The 19,685-nt window shown below is 42.5% G+C and overlaps 1 protein-coding gene across 10 annotated transcripts in view; it reads right to left on the bottom strand.

Moving 5' to 3' along the window:
- The window catches only part of LOC149468063 (uncharacterized), a 128,293-nt gene that overhangs the window by 56,966 nt on the left and 51,642 nt on the right, over positions 1–19,685 (bottom strand). For 5 of the 10 annotated variants that reach the window (XR_016311796.1, XR_016311795.1, XR_016311794.1 and 2 more), the window contains one exon: positions 13,332–13,490. The exons of the other annotated variants lie outside the window; for them this stretch is intronic. Coding sequence is in view for 1 of the 5 variants with exons in the window: in XM_089670727.1 (XP_089526853.1) it covers positions 13,332–13,490 (159 nt within the window). In the remaining 4 variants the exon portion in view is untranslated. The remainder of the gene's footprint in view (positions 1–13,331; positions 13,491–19,685) is intronic. 10 annotated transcript variants of the gene reach the window in all.

Here is a 19,685-nt window from a genome sequence, read left to right as displayed (position 1 = left end):
CACAGACATATTCCTTTCTTACAGGATTTTCCCAAAGTACAGGCTGAATCATGGGCATGATCACTAGGTAGTTGGCCAGGTTAGCTTGCTTATTAATTACAATTTTGAAGTTATGCTGAGGAATATTACCAGAAAACACAAAATGTAGGAACCTGTTGGCCTGGATTAGACAAAATTTATCATACAGACACAAAGCAATCCTTCCCTTTGTATACACAACAAAAGAGTTGCATTTTTCTATTCCTGCCACATACTGCATTTCTCTGGGCTCAGATATATAGCACCCTATGTAAATATATTTGTAATATACACCCACTTCACTTTGGTTCGCAGGATGAAACAGCAAACATCTGCCTTTTGGCACTTGTGCATACAAAGGTTCCCATTTCTGCTGATTCCAACAGCAGCAGTCTGCAGCTGTGAGCTCACTAGTTGTGTCACTGTCAGCTGGCTCCTATTAAATGTGTGAACGGTGTGTGTGAACTACGTGACATGGCTGTACACCACAGACTGAAAATATACTTGCCCCTTGCTCACACATTAGAAGACCAGGCCAGGCTATCCTAGGGCACCTACAGTTGTGCTCAAAAGTTTACATACACTGGCAGAAATTGTGAAATTTTGGCATTGATATTGAAAATATGACAGATCATGCCAAAAAATGCTCTTTTATTGAAGGATGATGATCATATGAAGCCATTTATTATCAAATAGTTGTTTGGCTCCTTTTTAAATCATAATAACAGAAATCACCCAAATGGCCATGATCAAAAGTTTACATACCCTGGAATGTTTGGCCTTGGTACAGACACACAAGGTGGCACACACGGGTTAAAATGCCAATTAGAGGTTAATGTACCACATCTGTAGCTTTTTAAATTGCAATTAGTGTCAGTGTATACATAGTCAATGAGTTTGTTAGCTCTTACGTGGAAGCACTGACTAGGCTAGATACTGAGCCATGAGGATCAGAAAAGAACTGCCAAAAGTCCTGCGTAACAAGGTAATGGAACTTTATCAAGATGGAAAAGGACATAAAAAGATGTCCAAAGCCTTGAATATGCCAATCAGTACTTTTAAATTACATATTAAGAAGTGCAAAGTTTGGGGATCTCTTGATACCAAGCTAAGGTCAGGTAGACCAAGAAAGATTGCAGCCACAACTGCCAGAAGAATTTTGAGCACAACTGTACATACAATGCACCATAATGTGATTAATTGGTATTATTTCAAGTTCAGTAGAGCATAAGGAGTAGCAATGGAAAGACCTGCTCATAGAAAGGCAATACATGTAACCATAATGAGATCTTTTATCCGAGTCATATCTATAAAGTTGTTTGTCATTCAGCAAATGCTGAAAAAACATTAAACATCATTTTGTAAAAGGCAGTCAAATGATTTAGGTTCAGAAACCACATGAATCAAAAGGTAGAGCCCAATGTGTGTTTCTAACACCAGATGACTGTGCTCTTTAATGGGGGCCACAAGGGAGTACTGAGCCCCATGCCTCGCTACACACAATTATAAGTTAAGCCAATAATCTCCTACAGTCATATGGAATGAGCCAAAAAAGAATGATGCCAGTTCTGCCAGTGTACTCATATATACAAAGCAAGGAGATGGTGTAGAGATAATAACAACTGATCCAACTGTCAAACAAAGTTTCCTCCCCTGAAAGGCACATAGAAGAAACATGCTCCGATTGTATGAGCTTGTACTAGTGGGTTCCATGAATACACCCTTGAAGCTACTCTTATTTCAAAGTACAATAAAGATGTTACATTCCTGCAGCCCAATACCCCAACACAAATGCAATACTATTCAATTTTTAAATTGGTTGCTGCAGCTTTCTACATTGAATTTTATTATTCAATCATTTTGCAAGTATTTAAGCAAACATGTCATAATAACCCACATAATTACTGCACATGAATGGTCACTAATGACTTACTGGATGAGATGTCACTAAAATTACTTGTTTTTAAAGGAGCGGTTTGTCTTTACCCTGTCTTTTATTATCTAGTAAATCTCCGACTGATTGATGCAAAGTTGGGAATCCCAACACAGATCATCAGAGCACTGATGTGTATTAGTCTTCATGCACAGGGGACATTTTTATAACACTGATAATGTTTGCGTTTTTAGCAGGGTATTTGTGCACCAAAAAAAATTGGGGGGGGGGGGGGGTTTAAATAAAAAAAGTCCAAAAACCACAACTCCTGGGTTTTTTTTCCAGCCAAAAAAACATTGATTACATGCTATGTGTGCATAGACACATAGGATAACATGCTGGGGGGTTTACTAGCTGTAGAAAAAAATGTCAAAAGCCGACAACAGGCGCTGTAAAAGCGTCAAGTGTGCATGAGGACTTGCAGGTCTTTGCACCTGTCAGTGTCCATCAGTGCCAGCTCTCAGTGCTCATCCATGCCACCTGCCAGTGCCCATCAGTGCCACATCAATGCCACATATCAGTGCCTACCAGTGCACATCAATGCCACATATCAGTGCCCATGTGAGCTGCCTTTCAGTGTCACTCATCAGTGCCAGTCAGTGCTACCTATCAATGCCAGTCAGTGCCACCTATAAGTGCTTCCAATCAGTGTCACCTATCAGTGCCCGTCAGTGCTGCCTATCAGTGCCCGTCAGTGCTGCCTATCAGTGCCCGTCAGTGCTGCCTATCAGTGCCCGTCAGTGCTGCCTATCAGTGCCCGTCAGTGCTGCCTATCAGTGCCCATCAGTGCTGCCTATCAGTGCCCGTTAGTGCTGCCTATCAGTGCCGCCTAACAGTGCCAGTCACTGCCATATATGAGTGCTGCCTTTCAGTGCCCAACAGTGATGCCTGTCAATGCCCACCAGTGCCTCCTCATCAGTGCCCATTAGTGCCACCTATCAGTGTCCATCAGTGCAGCCTCATTAGCGCACATCAGTGAAAGAGATAAATCACTTATTTACAAAATTTTATAACAGAAACTAAGAAAAAACATTTTTTTTCAAAATTTTCAGTGGTTTTTGGTTTAAGAAAAAAAATAAAAAAACCCAGAGATGATCAAATACCAGCAAAATAAAGCTCTGTCACAAAAAACTGGTAAAAATTTTCATATGGGTACAGTGTTGCATGACTGCGCAATTGTCATTCAAAGTGCAACAGCGCTGAAAGCTGGAAATCGGCCTGGGCAGGAAGGGGGTATAAGTGCCCTGTAGGCTAGTGGTTAAAAAACAGGCAAGTACTGCACTGGCAACCTCCATCTACCAGGTTCACTTTTATCCAAATGCCTATACACACATGCTGCTGATAGGATGGAATTTACTACAGGATGGGTAAAGATTATACAAATAATACAACACAAAGGGAAGTCCCATGACCAAAATTCCAGGCACACCTAGATGGACAGGCTGGTATTGATTAAATCTACCAGTTTGATATCTCACCAATAAACAACCCCATTTAGGTGTATGATAAACCTTGGACAGGTACTGATAGTCGGCTTGCTAGGCAGTGACAGATAAACTACTTATCAATGACAGAGTTTGAAAGATGGTCAGGCATCAATGACTGGATGGCAATAATAGACAGGCAATTGCTGAAGCCAAAAAAAAAAAAACAAAAAACAAAAAACAGTACAGGCTCTGATCCACAATAAGTGTCACACAAGCTGGCCACAGATGTATTGAAATTTGGCTGTTTCAGCAGGGACCAGACAAATTTTGATTCATATTTGGCCACTAATGATCAACGTCTGTCGAGCGGGCTCCATGGGAAATCAGCAGCCACTGACCAGTGTATTCTGACATTGGAGAGCCAGAATAAAATGTCCCATTGGGGAGGATTCCTTTATCCATCTGAATTGTGTGGATGGAGGAATCCATTAATGGCCAGCTTTAGCGACACTGACAAAGATAAGGAGGGTGCTCCCATAGCCAATAAGGGTGCTCTCATTGGACAATAAAATGACAGTCACTCTGAAGGCAGTAAAGTTGGCCTCCTAGTAACCTATGAAACTTTGGTTCAGAAAGGCACATAGAAAGGAGTGCACTGGTAGTAAAATGTATAACAGGTATCGTATGACCTGCATATGCCAGTATACTAGTATAAGAACACTTTAAGCTTGAAAAAAATGCAAAAAATGGCACAAACCAACGGAATGCTGCTTTCCAAAGCATGATTGTCCGATGTTGAACTGTATTCAGTAAATAGCCACAATTCATTATCCCTTTTGGTTCAAAACTATGTAGTTTACTTTTGAGCCGTTTCTGCAGTGCTTTTTGCAGTGTGTTGTGTATTTTGGGTTTTTACAAACGTGTTTTGCACGCGTTTTTATGCATTTTGCGTTTTTTATGCTTCTTTCTTGGCCAATTTGTTGCTGGGCAGAATTTTAAAAAACGCATTGAAAACATGTATAAAAAAATGCAGTACATGTTTTTCTGCAGCATCACCATTGAAGTGTACTGAACCAAAAAAATGCACAGGTTTGTATTTTAAAAGTTCCCTGACCAGAGGCGGACTGACCATTTGGGAACTTGGGCACTGCCCGAGGGCCCGGGGTCAGTAGGGGGCCCCATGAGATGCCCCTGGTACCTTTCATAGCCTTTTTTGGGTTTAGTTTGAGCATGGGCAAGAACACAGGGGCCCCAGGATCCCCTATTGCCCGGGGGCCCCATGAGCTGTCAGTCCGCCCCTGTCCCTGACCCATTCCAAAAACTCAGCAGCTGAAAAAAGCATAGATGTTTCTCTCTCTCTCTCTCAGCCATCTATATACCTCCTCCAGTCTGGCCAAAAAACTCCCAGAGATGGCATTATCCTGTCCTGCCTTGTTGCTATTACACTTCTACTGCACTCCCGGCTATTACTGCTCACCCCCACCATCACAGGAGCGAGCTCTCCATCCCCTGCACATATGTGGTACACTATCTCCTCTGTCGCAGCATCAGGGCTTTTTTCCCAGCAGGAATGAGGGGGAACGCAGTTCCAGAACCTCCAGCACTGAATGTATGTAATATCAAGGAGTGCTGGGGTGCACTGGAGACTCTGTTGATGCTGGCTGCTGAAGGATCTAGTTTTGCTGGAGGGGATCTATTCTATTTTTGCTGGGAGGTCTATTATTGCTAGTGGGGTATTTATTGCTGCTGTGGGAGAGTCTTATATTGCTGGGGGGCCAATTGTTACCTAGATGGATCTACTGTTGAGGACAGGGTCTACTGTTGCTGAATGCTGGGGGATCCACTGATGCTGGCTGCTGGGAAATCTGTTGTTGCAGGTGGGTGTCTCGTTGCTGTGGGGGGGGGGGGGGTCTATTTTTGCTGGCTGTAGGAGATCTATTATACTTCTTTTCCATACAAATTACTTAGCACCACAAAATTATATTTGGGTCTGTATCCTCTAAAAGGGGCGGTACTGGGAGGTAGGTAGGTAGGAGATGGAACCTAAGGATGGTGCTTAGAGGTAGGTAAAGGGCGGAAACAAGGGACAGTGCTTGGGGGTGGATTCAAGGGAGAGTGCTCAGAGTTGGTGGTGGTGGTGGTGGGGGGGCAAGAACAAGGGGTTACTCGGAAAGGGCGAGTTCCAGCACCTATCCTATGGGGAATAAAGCCATGCGCAGCATCACTGAGTTTAGAGACATTGCAACAGGGGAGAGAGAGCATATTCAAGGAGGACTGAATTTCCTCAGTGTCTTCACAACATCCCAGCAACAAGGCAGGAAGAGTTGATGCCATCTCTGGGTTTTTTCCAGTCAGGCTTCAGCAGGTACATAAACGGCCTATACCTATGACAAGAGCATTATTTAACATTGGTCAAAGCTGCACAGTTTTTATCGGTTGGTGCCCTTTACATGCATAGACAGTTTTCTGGTAAAGGTAAACTAAACCTTTAAGGCTGTGGTTGCTTACAATTCCTTTTATAAAATTGTCCCCTTCCTTGGTTCCTGTCTTCTGGTGGCTCCATCCCCTTAACGGGACCCATGAATCCCCCTTTGTATGTGTGCTCTGACTGGCAATACAGAGCAGGCTCCCTACATCTGCAGCATTACAGTACATTGTTCTGTTGGCACTCCCAGCAGTCACTACCTCCTCCAAGATAGTGATACACCGTGGTTACAACACTGTTCTGTTCCTAGTATACTGTGCATGTGAAGGGCACAGGACGTGTGCGCCTCTACCTGGTAGTTCAGGTAAGAGGCACTGTGAACCTGGAGCCAACTGCAGTGAATTATAAACCCTGTTGGGTTTTTTCTTTGATATGGGGGCAAAGTTATGTACTGAGAAATGCTTAAAGTGGAACTTCAGGCTGGCCCCCTTTTGCAGGTATAGCTATGTAAAGCATTGTAAATACGTACCTATACTGTTTAAAATCCAGTAATACACAGTCTCAATCTGCTCTGCACATGCTCAGTTGTTCTCTATTTTAGGCACTGTGCTGAATTTGTAGAGACTGATCTGCTGCCAGTCTAAAGATTTACTGCTGCTCAGGGGCTAATTTTGGTAGCGTAAATATTAATGTTTAATATATGCTCTTTTTGCTAAAGAACATTAATTTTTATCAGATTGTTATGGGTAAAATACTGCTTTAAGAGCATGCATAGACTGAAAAAACAATCAGGACTACCTGAAAAAAATGATGTCTATAAAAGCTGTTAAGTGTAAGGATCAGGGTCAGGGAGGGAATTACTGCCAACATATGTCAACGCAAGGTAACAAAGCTCAGATACTCCGTGCTACACTTATTGAAAAGCCAGAAGCCGCACTGCCAAGTTTACGGTAGAACCACATGCTATGCATAAGCAACCCATATAGGATTACAAGGGAACTAGAAGACCAAAAAAATGAATAAATAAATAAATTCAGAAGTTCTATTCAAAATTAAAAATTAATATTTAAAAAAGGGATTAAACAAATTAAAAGAGACAGTCACCTTGAGGGGACAATCCTACAGAACACATAACCCTGCTAAACCAAACATATCGTGCTGCCAATTAAATACAGAAACCAACCAGCAGTGATGGCAAAAGCCTGTCTTCTTCCAACATAAACACACATGTACCGGCCATGAAGTTAATTAAACTTTGAGGGCTGCAACCACATGCCACAAAGAAAATAGTGAAAGCAACTTGAGAACGCTCAGCCACTGAGAACCCCGGTCATGGCAGCATTCATACACACAGCTGCCAGAACCCGTAGTTATGGCCGAGTCAGCCAATGACCATTTTATTTCCCTTCTGGTAGTCTGCATTAAAATTTGCAAATTAAGGCAGGAAATGTGACAGACACTGTTTCCCAATACGCAGTAAACTATGACACATAAAATGGTTCGTGTGCAAATTCTTCTCTGATCCTGTTCCCTCAAGACCTTTATAATAGGTCACATTTAACTGTCCCTTGCTCCTGCGAGAGCTTCACTGCTTGCCTTTTCAAAATCTATCTCATTCTGCAAAACTCTGCCAATTAGCAGATTCCAATCACTTCAAAGGAATCCCAGTCTCCAGCCTACCAGAATTCCGACTGTGCAGTAGTGGGTAGTAGGTGAAGTTCTCAGAGGTTCAGGGTTATGACCAAGTATGACAGAACACACGTAAAGTGGTTGTAAAGGCTCAAGAGTTTTTACCTTCATGCACTCTATGCATGAAGGTAAAAAAAACCTTCTGTGTGCATCAGCCCCCCTAATTTTCACCTGCGTCCCTTCTTGATCCAGCGATGTGCACAAGAACCGCAGCTCTCCGGGGACTCATTGGCTGAGAAAGCAACAGGAGCCTTTGGCTCTCGCTACTGTCAAGCACAGCCAGTGAGCCAATGAGGAGAGAGCAGGGGGCCAGGCCAGTCCAAGCCACGCTAGTGAGTGGACACACAGAGCAGCGGCTCAGAAGCGAGCCTGAGTGGGTGCCACCTAGCATGCTTGCTAAGGGGGCACTCAACAGGAGGGAGGGTCCAAGAGTGCCGGCAGAGGACCCGAGAAGAGGATCAAGGTTGCTCGGTGCATAACCAGCAGGTAAGCATGACATGTTTATTCTGTTCAGAATAATTTTTTATTTGCATTATGGTTAAAGTATATGTGTAACGGAACCAGACCCAACTGCACTTGGGTATTTCCGTTAGCCTCCCGCTTCCCTGTCCGAACACAGATCCACGGACACCACTCGAAGAATGAAACAAGGAAATAGACTGCTTTATTTTAACACAGACACAAGATATAAACATTCAAGGGAACAACCCACCTCCCTGCATATGGACACAGGGCGGGGCAAACCAAATCTAGCAACCAGAGACACATCAGCAGGCACCCCCCACCAAGCCAATACACAAACACATACATCCCATAATAGTTTGCTCCCAAGCAAGAAACACAATAGACCAATGGAATGCACCACATGGCAGTAAACAATGAACAACCCCCACACCCCACCTATACATGTCTGCACAATATCAGGACATTCCATCCAGTACCCCTAACAGGCACAGGGTGACTAAACACATAAGAGGGATATGGGGAGCTGGGTTCCATGGGCTCCCCACCCAAAGTCACTCCCGTCACAATATGCCATGGCAAAATTGCAATAAATACACAATTCCCTACGTTTTATCCTTTGAAAACCCTGCAAGTACAGAAAAAACATGGTGATCTGCCATAATAACACAGCTTTAACCTTTTGGGTGAATTTCTGCTTTAACCACTTGCCTACCAGGCATATTTACCCCCTTCTCGCCTAGGTCAATTTTCAGCTTTCAGTGCTGTTGCACTTTGAATGACAGTTGTGCGGTCATGCAACACTGTACCCATATGACATTTTTAAAAAATTTTTTTCACACAAATAGCTTTGTTTTGGTGCTATGTAATCACCACTGGGTGTTTTATTTTTTGCTAAGCAAATGAAAAAGGACCAAACATTTTGAAAAAAAAAAATAAAACCATTTTCTTAGTTTCTGTTATAAAATTTTGCAAACAGGTAATTCTTCTACTTCACTGATGTGCGCTGATCAGGCTGCACTGATATGCAGCACTGATGGGCACTAATAGGCAGAACTGATAGGCAGCACTGATCTCCACTGATAGGCAGAACTGATGGGCACTGTTGGGACTGCACGGATAATCAGTGTACGTCCCCTTTCACACTTTTGACAGCGTGAGGAAAGTACTGCCAATAACCAGCAAGTGTATTTATATCTTGATCAGCTGTGATTGGACACAGTTGATCACATGGTAAAGGGCCGCTGTGATTGCCCCTTTACCGTGAATTATGATCAGCTGTGTCCGGAGGACACAGCGATCACAGAGTGTGCCCGGTGTAATCTGCAGCAGGTACGCAGTTCTGGGAGGACATCAATAGACACCCTCCCAGAACTGGACGACCGCACTGTAGCCATCATTCAGCTATAGCACAGTCGGCAAGTGGTTAAAGTATATTTCCACTTTTGTAATCAAACTTGACAGATACGTTAAATACTTTCAGATGTTTCTTAGGTGAAGCTGTCATGGCTGACTGCAAGCATTTCTCAGCTAGCACAGCATGGTCTGTCCCAACAGCTGGACTGGGGACTGACTAAGTCCATTTCTCATTCATATACAATGACGTCCAGCTCCTAAACCTTTAACCTATTTTAACCAAATCTAGCACAACTGATGAGACATCTGCCTCCAGACATGGTTAATTATGCTAAACACAGCTTCTCAGCACCCCTCATAACAAAAAGAATCAAGTAGACTTTTTGACTGTGAAAGTGGAAATACCCTTTAAGTTGAAAATATTTAAAGAGGCAGGGGTGTGGTATCAGTGAAAAAGAATTTTGGATTGGTTTTCCTTGTATACTATAAACAATGAAGTCTTACAGAATTTTACAGGTAAGTGAGCACAACAATAACAGCAGGGAGGTTCAATGATTGTGGAATATTTGATAGATATAAATTAAACAGCGCAAAATTAGACCACTAAACAAATAATGAATAGTACTCTTAAAATAAATCACAAAATATAAATGTCCACTTATAATAGGTGAATATCTTGTATCATATATCTTTCTCCAAAAAATAAGCACCACAGGACCATGTGTAATGAAGACTGGGATTCCAAACAATCTTAAAAACAGAAAAAACTTTCACCTTCCACCCGTGCATCAAATGCACTCACCAGATAATGGTGAATGAGAAGCCTTTAGGGATTTTTTAGGGATCCTAAAACCCTCTTAACATCAGCTTTATCGTATCCTTACATCACCAGATTATGATCTTCTTTCAGGTCCCCATCACAGCTCTCTAAATTGCTCCACCATGTCAACAGGGAAAAAAAACTTATATAGTGTAATATTGCCGGATCAATGGTAAAGATAAATGACAAAATCCAGGCCACTCACATTTAACCAACTTGTAAAAGGCACATTTATTAAACCAGTACCAGCCAGATGATAACGACCATCTCACAGCCCCATAATCCCGGATTCTCACAGCAAATGTAACCAGATGGAACAGAGGATCAGCAAAGAAATCAGCATAAATCCCAAATATGGCCACTGGAACGCACCGCTCGGCGTGCGCTCCACTCACCGGAAGGGACGTCAGACGTATGTAGTATGAACCGGAAATGCGTCAACGCGTTTCGCCCCTCCCACTATGCGTTTTCAAGACTTGAAAGATTTGGTCTTGAAAACGCCCAGTGAGAGGGGCGAAATGCATTGATGCATTGTGCAGCAGCAATATTGGATCGTTATTAGTTTTGTATTGGCGCAGGAATATATATTTTTTCTGATTGTGGAATATTTGCTGGTGGTGTGTGGATTTAATTCAGAAAAGTAGTTATTTTGGAATGATCTAGATCAGTGGTCGGCAAGCCGCGGCTCGCAAGCCACATGCGGCTCTTTACAAACTTTAATGCGGCTCTTCTGTGTGCCGGGCGCCCGCTCCCCTCCCTCCTCTCGGGCGGCCGCCTCAAAAGTCAGGACTCTGCAGCTAGCCCAGCAATGGGCAAACTACGGCCCGGCGGACCTTTTAATCCGGTCCGCGGAGCGTGGCAAACATTGGCTGTCAGGATGTAGGCGGGGCAGCCAGGATGTAGGCGGGGCAGAGTGACGAACTCCTCTCCTCTCACAGTCCGCCCTGAAGACCGGAACGGCGCGGGAACACGGCGAGAGGAACGCACAGAGCAAAGGTAAGTAAATTGACACAATATGGGGAATGAATTACTATAGGGGGGATGAATTACTATAGGGGTGATGAATTACTATGGGGGATGAATTACTATATGGGGGATGAATTACTATGAGGGATGAATTACTATGGGGGATGAATTACTATATGGGGGATGAATTACTATGGGGGATGAATTACTATATGGGGGATGAATTACTATATGGGGGATGTATTTTCAGTTTTAAAAATGTGGCTCTCAAAATAAGTTTCAATCGTGGTTTTGGCGAGATTTGGCTCAGTTGAAAAAAAAGGTTGCCCACCACTGATCTAGATCAGTGGTCTCCAAACTGTGGCCCAGGGGCCACATGTGGACCTTTGCTTGACTTTATCAGGCCCCTGGGACACTATACCTTTTACACCAAGGGGGCATAATTCCTGCCACTGATACCAACAATAGGGTACTAGTCTTACCGCTCACCCCAACAATGGGGCACTATTCTTCCTACTGACACCAACAATGGGGCACTATTCCTCCCAGTGACACCAATGACGGGGCACGATTTCTTCCCCAAATTTTCCTCAAATAGATACCAATGATGGGGTACTCTTTACTCCCACTGACTCCAGTGCATTTTCTACTCCCACTGGCCACAGTCCATCCCCTCAAAGTCTGAAGGACAGTAAACTGGCTCTTTGTTCAAAACATTTGGAGACCATAGATCTAGATGAAAAAAATAAAAAAGAATGTTCTTGAATGCAAAAAAAAAAAAAAATGTGGGCTTTGTACTTTGGCTTCCTCATTGCCTTAAAATAGAAACATATCATACAAAAAGGGAAATACAGAAAATGCTGTGATATAGAAAATGCAACTTATCCTCGTTCCATTAGTTTCTGAAAGCTACAAAAAATGAAATTCAGTGCACAAAGGTTAAGGGACAGCACATAAAAAATGTTTATACAACCAAAGACATGACTGGTAACTACTTTAGTAACAATTTATCATCTCCTCTTCAATTATTCTAGGCACCATTGCAAAGAATATTATTGTGGCCCCACATACAGACATTAAATCCCTCCACCCCAATTCCCGGATACAGCCAGCCAGCTCCATACCAGGGCTGTGGTCTATGGCAGTCGGTGGGGAAACACTGGAAAGTGACCATCCAACATGGCCTGGCAGAAATTTGGAGCGCTTGAAAGTAGAAGAGTCTAAAATACAACTGACACAATGGGGGGATTTGCTAAAACTGGTGCACACAGAATCTGGTGCAGCTGTGCATGGTAACCAATCAGCTTCCAGGTTTTATTGTCAAAGCTTAATTGAACAAGCTGAACTTAGAAGCTGATTGGCTACCATGCACAACTGCACCAGCTTCTGTGAGCACCAGGTTTAGTAAATCTCCCCCATTGCATGGCTCTGCCTAAACCCAGATCGGGCTCCTAGCAGGTCAATGAACTTTTAGCTTACTCACTTTTGTATTTGTTCATACATAAGCAGATTGTAATTTTTCAGCTATTAAAGAGATCTGGCATAAACTCATTCCCCCCTCATATGAACAACAATACCCAAAGACTATTTTAATTTACTAAAACTGGAGAATGCCAAAATCTGGTGCAGCAGTGCATGGTAGCTAATCAGCTTCTAACTTCAGCATGTTCATTTAAAGAATAAGTAAAGCCAACATTTATTATTCCTGATATGTGCCTGCTGTACCATGTACCTATGTGTGAAAGCCAGCAAGACAGTTTACATGATTCTGCCCATTACAGGTTCTGCCAATGATTTTCTCATCCAAAGTGACAACTGGAGAGGCAGGTATTCAGTTCACTACATACAGTATCATTTAGGTGAGCAGCAGAAGGAGGCATCAATATTCTGATCTTTATATCTGTTGAGTAATGCTTGGCTCCCACACAACATCCAATGGATACCACTTCAGGTATATCATTTCATTATATAAGAGATAATGGTGCATTTGTATGTCATGCAAGATTTGCAGTGCTTCCTCATACAGAATTTTATCAAAAGACTAATCGTCTGAACCTAGGTGGAAAGAACTAAGCTACAGGATGAAAAAAACAAACAAAAAAAAAACCCTTTCAAATGGCACAGACTTAACTTTTTGGAGACAGCAACTCTTGGTATCTCACAGAACACTCTATAAAGAAGAACATCAAAGGGCTTGTGAAAAAAGTTGCCTATGGCCCTTACAGAGGTGCTTACCCAGATAAGCTGCAATAGCAACTCCAATTGTTCACATTTCTCCCTGCTTCCTTCACACAGTGTGTTTCCTTCTCTGTACGCTTTCAGATCATCATTTGGTTGCAGAAAATAAAACAAACTCTCTGTACTGTGCATACATTCCCATATTTTGCTCATCACCTAGAAAAAAATAAAGATATTTCTGCAACTATTTACTTTATTTTTGAGCTGCACCTTTTCTTCTACATTTTAAAAGATTTGTGTTTTTTTCTATACAATTTTTTTTTTGTTCCAAATGGGTGCTTAACCTGTGGTGCTCCAGCTGTTGTGGAACTAGAAGTCCCATGAGGCTTTGCAAGGCTGACAAGGTTACAAGCATGCCTCCCAAAGGCAGAGGCATGATGGGACTTGTAGTTCCAATTAACAGTACAAATCTGCCAATTGCACAAGAATGGATTAATCAGGTAGTAAACAAAAGAAATCCACCATCAGACATTTTGAAAATAAACATGTACTTTAAAAAGAATATACAGAAATTGTCACTGATAACTTTTTAAAGCTGACCTCAAGTTTTTCCTTCGGTCTTGCACAGTTGTACATGCTCCAGAAATTGTTCTTCTCACACACTGTGTTTTAGAAGCTGCAGCATTTCAAATACAGCCTGCTTCATTTCCTGCCTGAAGGACATTCAGCATCATCTAGATCTTTTCTCCACAGCCTTAGTGTCCCTGGCCTACCCCTTTCATTCATTGGATTTCAGTTCTTTCAAGAACAGAAGCTCAGCATCACCTGTGCCCATAATCACAGCTTTCTGTTTTCAATACGCTATGTACCACACCTTGTCAGCCCTCCCACCAGACATGATCTGCCTTCATTACATAGAGAAGCACAAAGACTCACTGATGACATCACTGGGTTTAAAATAAGGTATGCAATAAAAACAAAAAGGTTTTATTTATTAATGTCATTAACATGTTGATGAGGGGAAAAGGAGCAACTGGGTAAGGTAAAATACAAGCAAAATAAAATTCAGCTTTTAAGCACTGATTCACACTAATGTGATGCGGGAAAAGCAGAGGCTCCTGTGCATTTTCCGAACCACATAGCAATTGCACTGTGTTCTGCAATCACGCAGTGTGTTTGCCTGAACCAGATCGCATGGGTTTAAACACTCATGCAATCCAGTTCCAAAATTTTTTAAAAAGCTACATGTACCTTTTTGAGCCATTAAAAATGAATGGGCTCAAATCACACCACACAGAATAGCATGTGATCTGCACAGGAATGTGGTGCGATGTGTGAACCTAGGCTAAAGGGTTAGCACCAGAGCTGTCATCCTGATCTTGGCTTCACTATCAAGCAAGTCACTGACACACAAAATCTGAGTTCAGATTGCACTGGCTTCTTGCCTATTCCAAGTCACTAGTCACTCACCAGTCAGTGCAGCTATAGGCTAGAGCACACTTGTACACTGTCATAATATGTCACATTGCATGCAAAGGAATATATTTTCAGAAATAAAAAGCACCCTTGCTATAGCACACCACAATGCATAGATGTGAGCGTTCTGTGCGTTGAGCTGCACAGCAAAACCAGCAGAGATGTGTTATTTCATGTGTTAAAGCGGAGTTCCACCAAAAAGGGGAAGTTCCGCTTTAAAGATTGGTCCCCCGCTCCCCATTAAGGATTGGCACCTTTGGGGTGGGGGGGGACGGGTACCCGAGTTTGACAGGTACCCGCTCCTACTTCCGCTGCAATCGCCTAGGTGATCGGAAACGGAAGTTGTCCTCCTACCCTCCCTCCCCGAAGTGTTGTGGAATATGTGACAGATCCCAGAAGGCGACGGGGCCATTCAGGAAGCACAGCCCAACTCGTGCATGCGCAGTGGGGACCCGGCTGTGAAGCCACAAGCTGTCACAGCCGGGTGCCCACACTGAAGATGCTGGCGCCTGGAATACAGGACGGCCGGTGAAACGGGTTGCGGAGGGGGCAACGCGGGATCGTGGAACAGGTGAGTGGCTGTTTTTTTAAAAGGCAGCAGCTGCAGTTTTTGGAGCTGCTGACTTTTATTTTTTTACAGAGTGAGTGGAACTCCGCTTTAAGTTGTGTTGGGTTGCCTTAATGCAAGCACATAAAGAATGCATAAATGTGAAAGAGCCCAGAATGTTGATTTGTACTCCCTGGTCAATTCATCAATTCCATGTGTTTTTTTACAATATTCCTACCAAAATGTGTTTTGGATATTCTGCAGATGTTTGTTTAGATTCTTTAGAATTATCACGAAGTAGGGTATTAAAGTTGAACTACAGCTTGAAAATGAAACATAGCTGGCAGGCAAGTAACAATGCAGAAGACATAAGTCTTCTCTTCCTTAAAAGTTTCTTACCATTCTGTCAGCAACACTCCTTCCAAATGTACATTGAGCCATGCATGCACAGCTCATTGTACATTGTCACCATGTCTCAGTGTCAGCCAATCAAGATGACTGATGATTCCAAAACTGGGGGAAGACTGGGCAAAAATGTAGCTACCAGCAAGAGAGCATGTATAGCTGGAGTGGAGGTGGTTATAGTGGAGGTTACTTCATGCTCTCAGCTTTTACTTCTAATAAGCAAACCCTTACCTTTGGAAAATCAGGAACACAATATATCAGTACTTATATGGATGACTTAGTAATACTATTATGATAATCACTACTTTCTCTGCCCAAACGTTACTGGAGCTCCGCTTTAAAATGTCACAACAATGGGAAAACATACCAGAAAGTAAACATGGAATTGGAGAAATATCTGTTTTAACCGCTTGCCTGCCATCCTATAGCAGATGTACTGCTACAGGGCGGCACAGCTGTGCAAAGCATTTATATATGCACACACGTTATTTGCATTTCCGGGTATTATTATTATACAAGATTTATATAGCGTCAACAGTTTGCTCAGCGTTTTACAATATAACGGGAGACAATACAGCAACAATACAGTTCAATACAAGAGGGATAGGAGGACCCTGCTCCTTGGAGCTTACAATCTAGGGGGGAGGGGCTAGTGGTACAAAAGGTAGTAACTGTGGGGGATGGACTGGTTGGAAGAGTGGAAGATTCCATTATTAGCTGAGGGCAGGATAGGCTTCCCTGAAGAGATAGGGTTTCATCGCCTAAAAGTGAGCAGAGTAGGTGATAGTCTGAAAAATTGGGTTGAGAGTTCCAGAGAATGGGGGAAGCTCTGGAGAAGTCCTGGAGATGAGCATGGGTGGAGGAGACAAGGGAGCTAGAGAGTAGGAGGTCTTGCGGGGAGTGGACAGTACGGTTTGGGTGATATTTAGAGACAAGATCGGTGATGTAATTTGGGGCAGAGTTATAAATGGCTAGGGTAGGGTAGGGGGTGCACGCCGCTCTTGGCTGCTGAGGATGTCAATCATCGGGTCCAGGCCAGGACTAGGTGATTGTCGGCAATGCAGACAGGGGAGAGACCTGTGTGTAAATCCTAGATTGCACGCTCTAATGAGCAGGGCCTTGTGTTTCCTCTTGTACCAAATTGTATTGTAACTAATGTCTACCTTCATTTTGTAACGCGCTGCGCAAACTGTTAGCGCTGCATAAATTCTGTATAATAATAATAAAAAACAACACAGGTCTCTCTACTGTCAGAATGGACATGCTGCTGTGTCTCCCAAGTAAAACAGCACACAGCACACAATGTAAAACACAAACAGCACACTGTTAACCCTTTGATTGCCCCAGATGTTAACCCCTTCCTGTCCAGTGTCATTAGTACTGTGTCAGTGCTTTTTACTAGCACTGATAGCTGTATTAGTGTCACTGGAGAAGTCAATGGCAGTTAGTTCCCACCAAGTGTCAGAATGCTCGCCGCAGTCCCGCTATAAGTCGCTGATTGCCGCCATTACTAGTATAAAAAAAAAATTCCAGTATATATACAGCCAATTGTGGACACTATATCTTTCACGCAAACCAATTAACCTCCCTAGCGGTATGATTATGTCAGTATTTCTGTGCTCAAAGCGGTTTTTTTGCATGAAAATATGTTGTTTTCTTTATAGTAGGCCTGTAATTCTTAGGAATAACTCACTGAAATCTGTCCGAGCAAGAGTCTAGTAAACATTCTGTGTATGATACAATTTGAAACACGAAATCATAAATTAGAATTTAATAAATATTCATAAAAAATAATAATATAATAATAAATTTAATTCAATAATGTAACCAAATCAAAAACACTGAAATTTTAAATAGAGCACTAAGTTCGCACATCACTGAGCTCAGTGGCAGAATCGTTTTCAGTGTCTGATGACAAATTTCCCCACGAATCATTATCACTCAATTCTGCAAGTAGTTCTAATTTACTATCACTGTTCTCTAGCTGGTCTAAAACCGCTTTTGATCTAAAGTGATGCTTTTTGGACGCCATGGACGTTTCTCAGTTTCAAGGCAGAAAGAACAGTAAAAATGCAGGCAGGGCACAGGACAAAGCAGTAGGGACAATATGTATGTGACATGGTTTGATACAGTAATGTAATACTATCAGATTTTAGTGTATTGAGTGAATATCACATTTTTTAATTTCCCGCCGGTTCCATCCCCCGTGCGTCCCGACGCTTGCAGGGAACAGAACCCAGAAGACGGATGCTGGCATCGGCCGGAGGACATAGCTGGGGACGCTGCAGGGGGACATCACGGGAACGCAGGACAAGGTAAGTGCTGCAGGGATCCCTGAGCAACGCTGCAGGGTAATCCCAAGTGTAGCTCGGGGTTACCGCCTCTGGTACTGAAACTTTAACCCGAGCTATACTCGGGAATAGCGCCAGGGAGGTTAATATACACTTATTGGGATTTTGTCTTTTTAGCAAAGACATGTAGCAGAATACATTTTGGCCTAAATTTATGAAGAAATTTTATTTTTTATTGGATATGTTTATAGCAAAAAGTAAAAAAATATTGTTTTTTTATCAAAATTGTTGGTCTTTTTTAGTTTATAGCGCAAAAAATAAAAAAACGCAGAGGTGATCAAATACCACCGAAAGGAAACTATGTGTGGGAAAAAAAAATTACATAAGTTTCATTTATGTACAGTGTTGCATGACCACACAATTGTCAGTAACGCAGGAAGGGGGGGGGGGTAAAATTCTCTAGCGGGCAAGTGGTTAAAAACAAGTGGGGTCCCAAGCACACTCCATATTGACTTTGGTGTCTACACACTGCACTGAAAATGCCGAAAAAAAACTGAAACAAATAATGTATATGCAGTTTGAAATAAATGGCTTTATATTTGCACTATACACCAGGGGGATCTTGATGTGTATTTAGCAAAGAGATGATCTGCATTGTTCCTACTGATGTCCTACAATGAGGAACAATCCTCTTATTTTTGGGATATGGGATGGAATGAGACATGTGATTGCCTAAAAAGTAAAAGCATATACACATATACAGTATATACCCCCAATGCTGTACTTTACACATTCACTAATCTCCTGATAAAGTTGTAACAGTGTAACAAAACAACAACAGTGTAGCCATCCAAGAATTACTGTTCCATATTACAACATCAGTGTCCAATCTTCTTTAACTAAAGTAACCAAGTCTCCAAAGTGTCTATGTTTTCTCTTCATGAACACAAACTCTTCACCAGCACACATATCATGAGCATGAGCACCCATAATCAAAAACTCACTCAACCTTTCTTTACCCAGTACTAAACTTCAAGCCCTTAACAATGGTTACCTGTAGGTATGGTAAATCTCTCCTAAGTGTGCACTTCATGGTTCAGAGTGCTGTGATGTGGCTGTGACTCCCTTGCGCATGTGCAGGAGTAAATATATAAAGTGCAGCTCTAAAATGTCAATAATAAATAAAAATATTTCAAATAATCAAAGTGACAGTCCGTGCAGATCTACGTGGAAATAGTAACAATCGCGATACAGTGTCGGTGCTCCCAAAGTGATATGGTAGGAGTGCGCACTCACCAGATACGCAATGTTAATGTGCATTAAAGCAGTAATGGTCCCCTTAAGGTGCTGGATGTGGTCCTGGACAGGGAAGATCCTCCCTCTGCATGCAGGTGGTGCTGTAGGACCGCTCGGAAGGAGATGAGACCAGGCAGCTGGAGGCCCCTTTAAGGGATGGATGGATATGGAAGCCTATATGACAGGATCTCCTCACTGGATAATTACACAGCACTGTATCCGAGTGGATCTGAAAATTAGTTGCTCCACATAGGAAGCCAAAGAATAGTGCCCATAGTTATGTCATCCAGGGTTCTCAAGTAGTCAGGTTGAGGGGCTCTAGGGTGCTTGTCTAAGTTGGAGGAATCTGTGTTTTCAGTTTCCTTGGTAGAAAAATTGAGTACTGTCTGTGATACT

This window comes from Staurois parvus, unplaced genomic scaffold (assembly GCF_062004578.1).
Source record: "Staurois parvus isolate SC_StPar_1 unplaced genomic scaffold, SC_StPar_1.0 ptg000094l, whole genome shotgun sequence".
Taxonomy (NCBI): Eukaryota; Metazoa; Chordata; class Amphibia; order Anura; family Ranidae; genus Staurois; species Staurois parvus.
The sequence above is the reverse complement of the archived record's forward strand: the minus strand, read 5'-3'. Positions and strand labels throughout refer to the sequence as shown.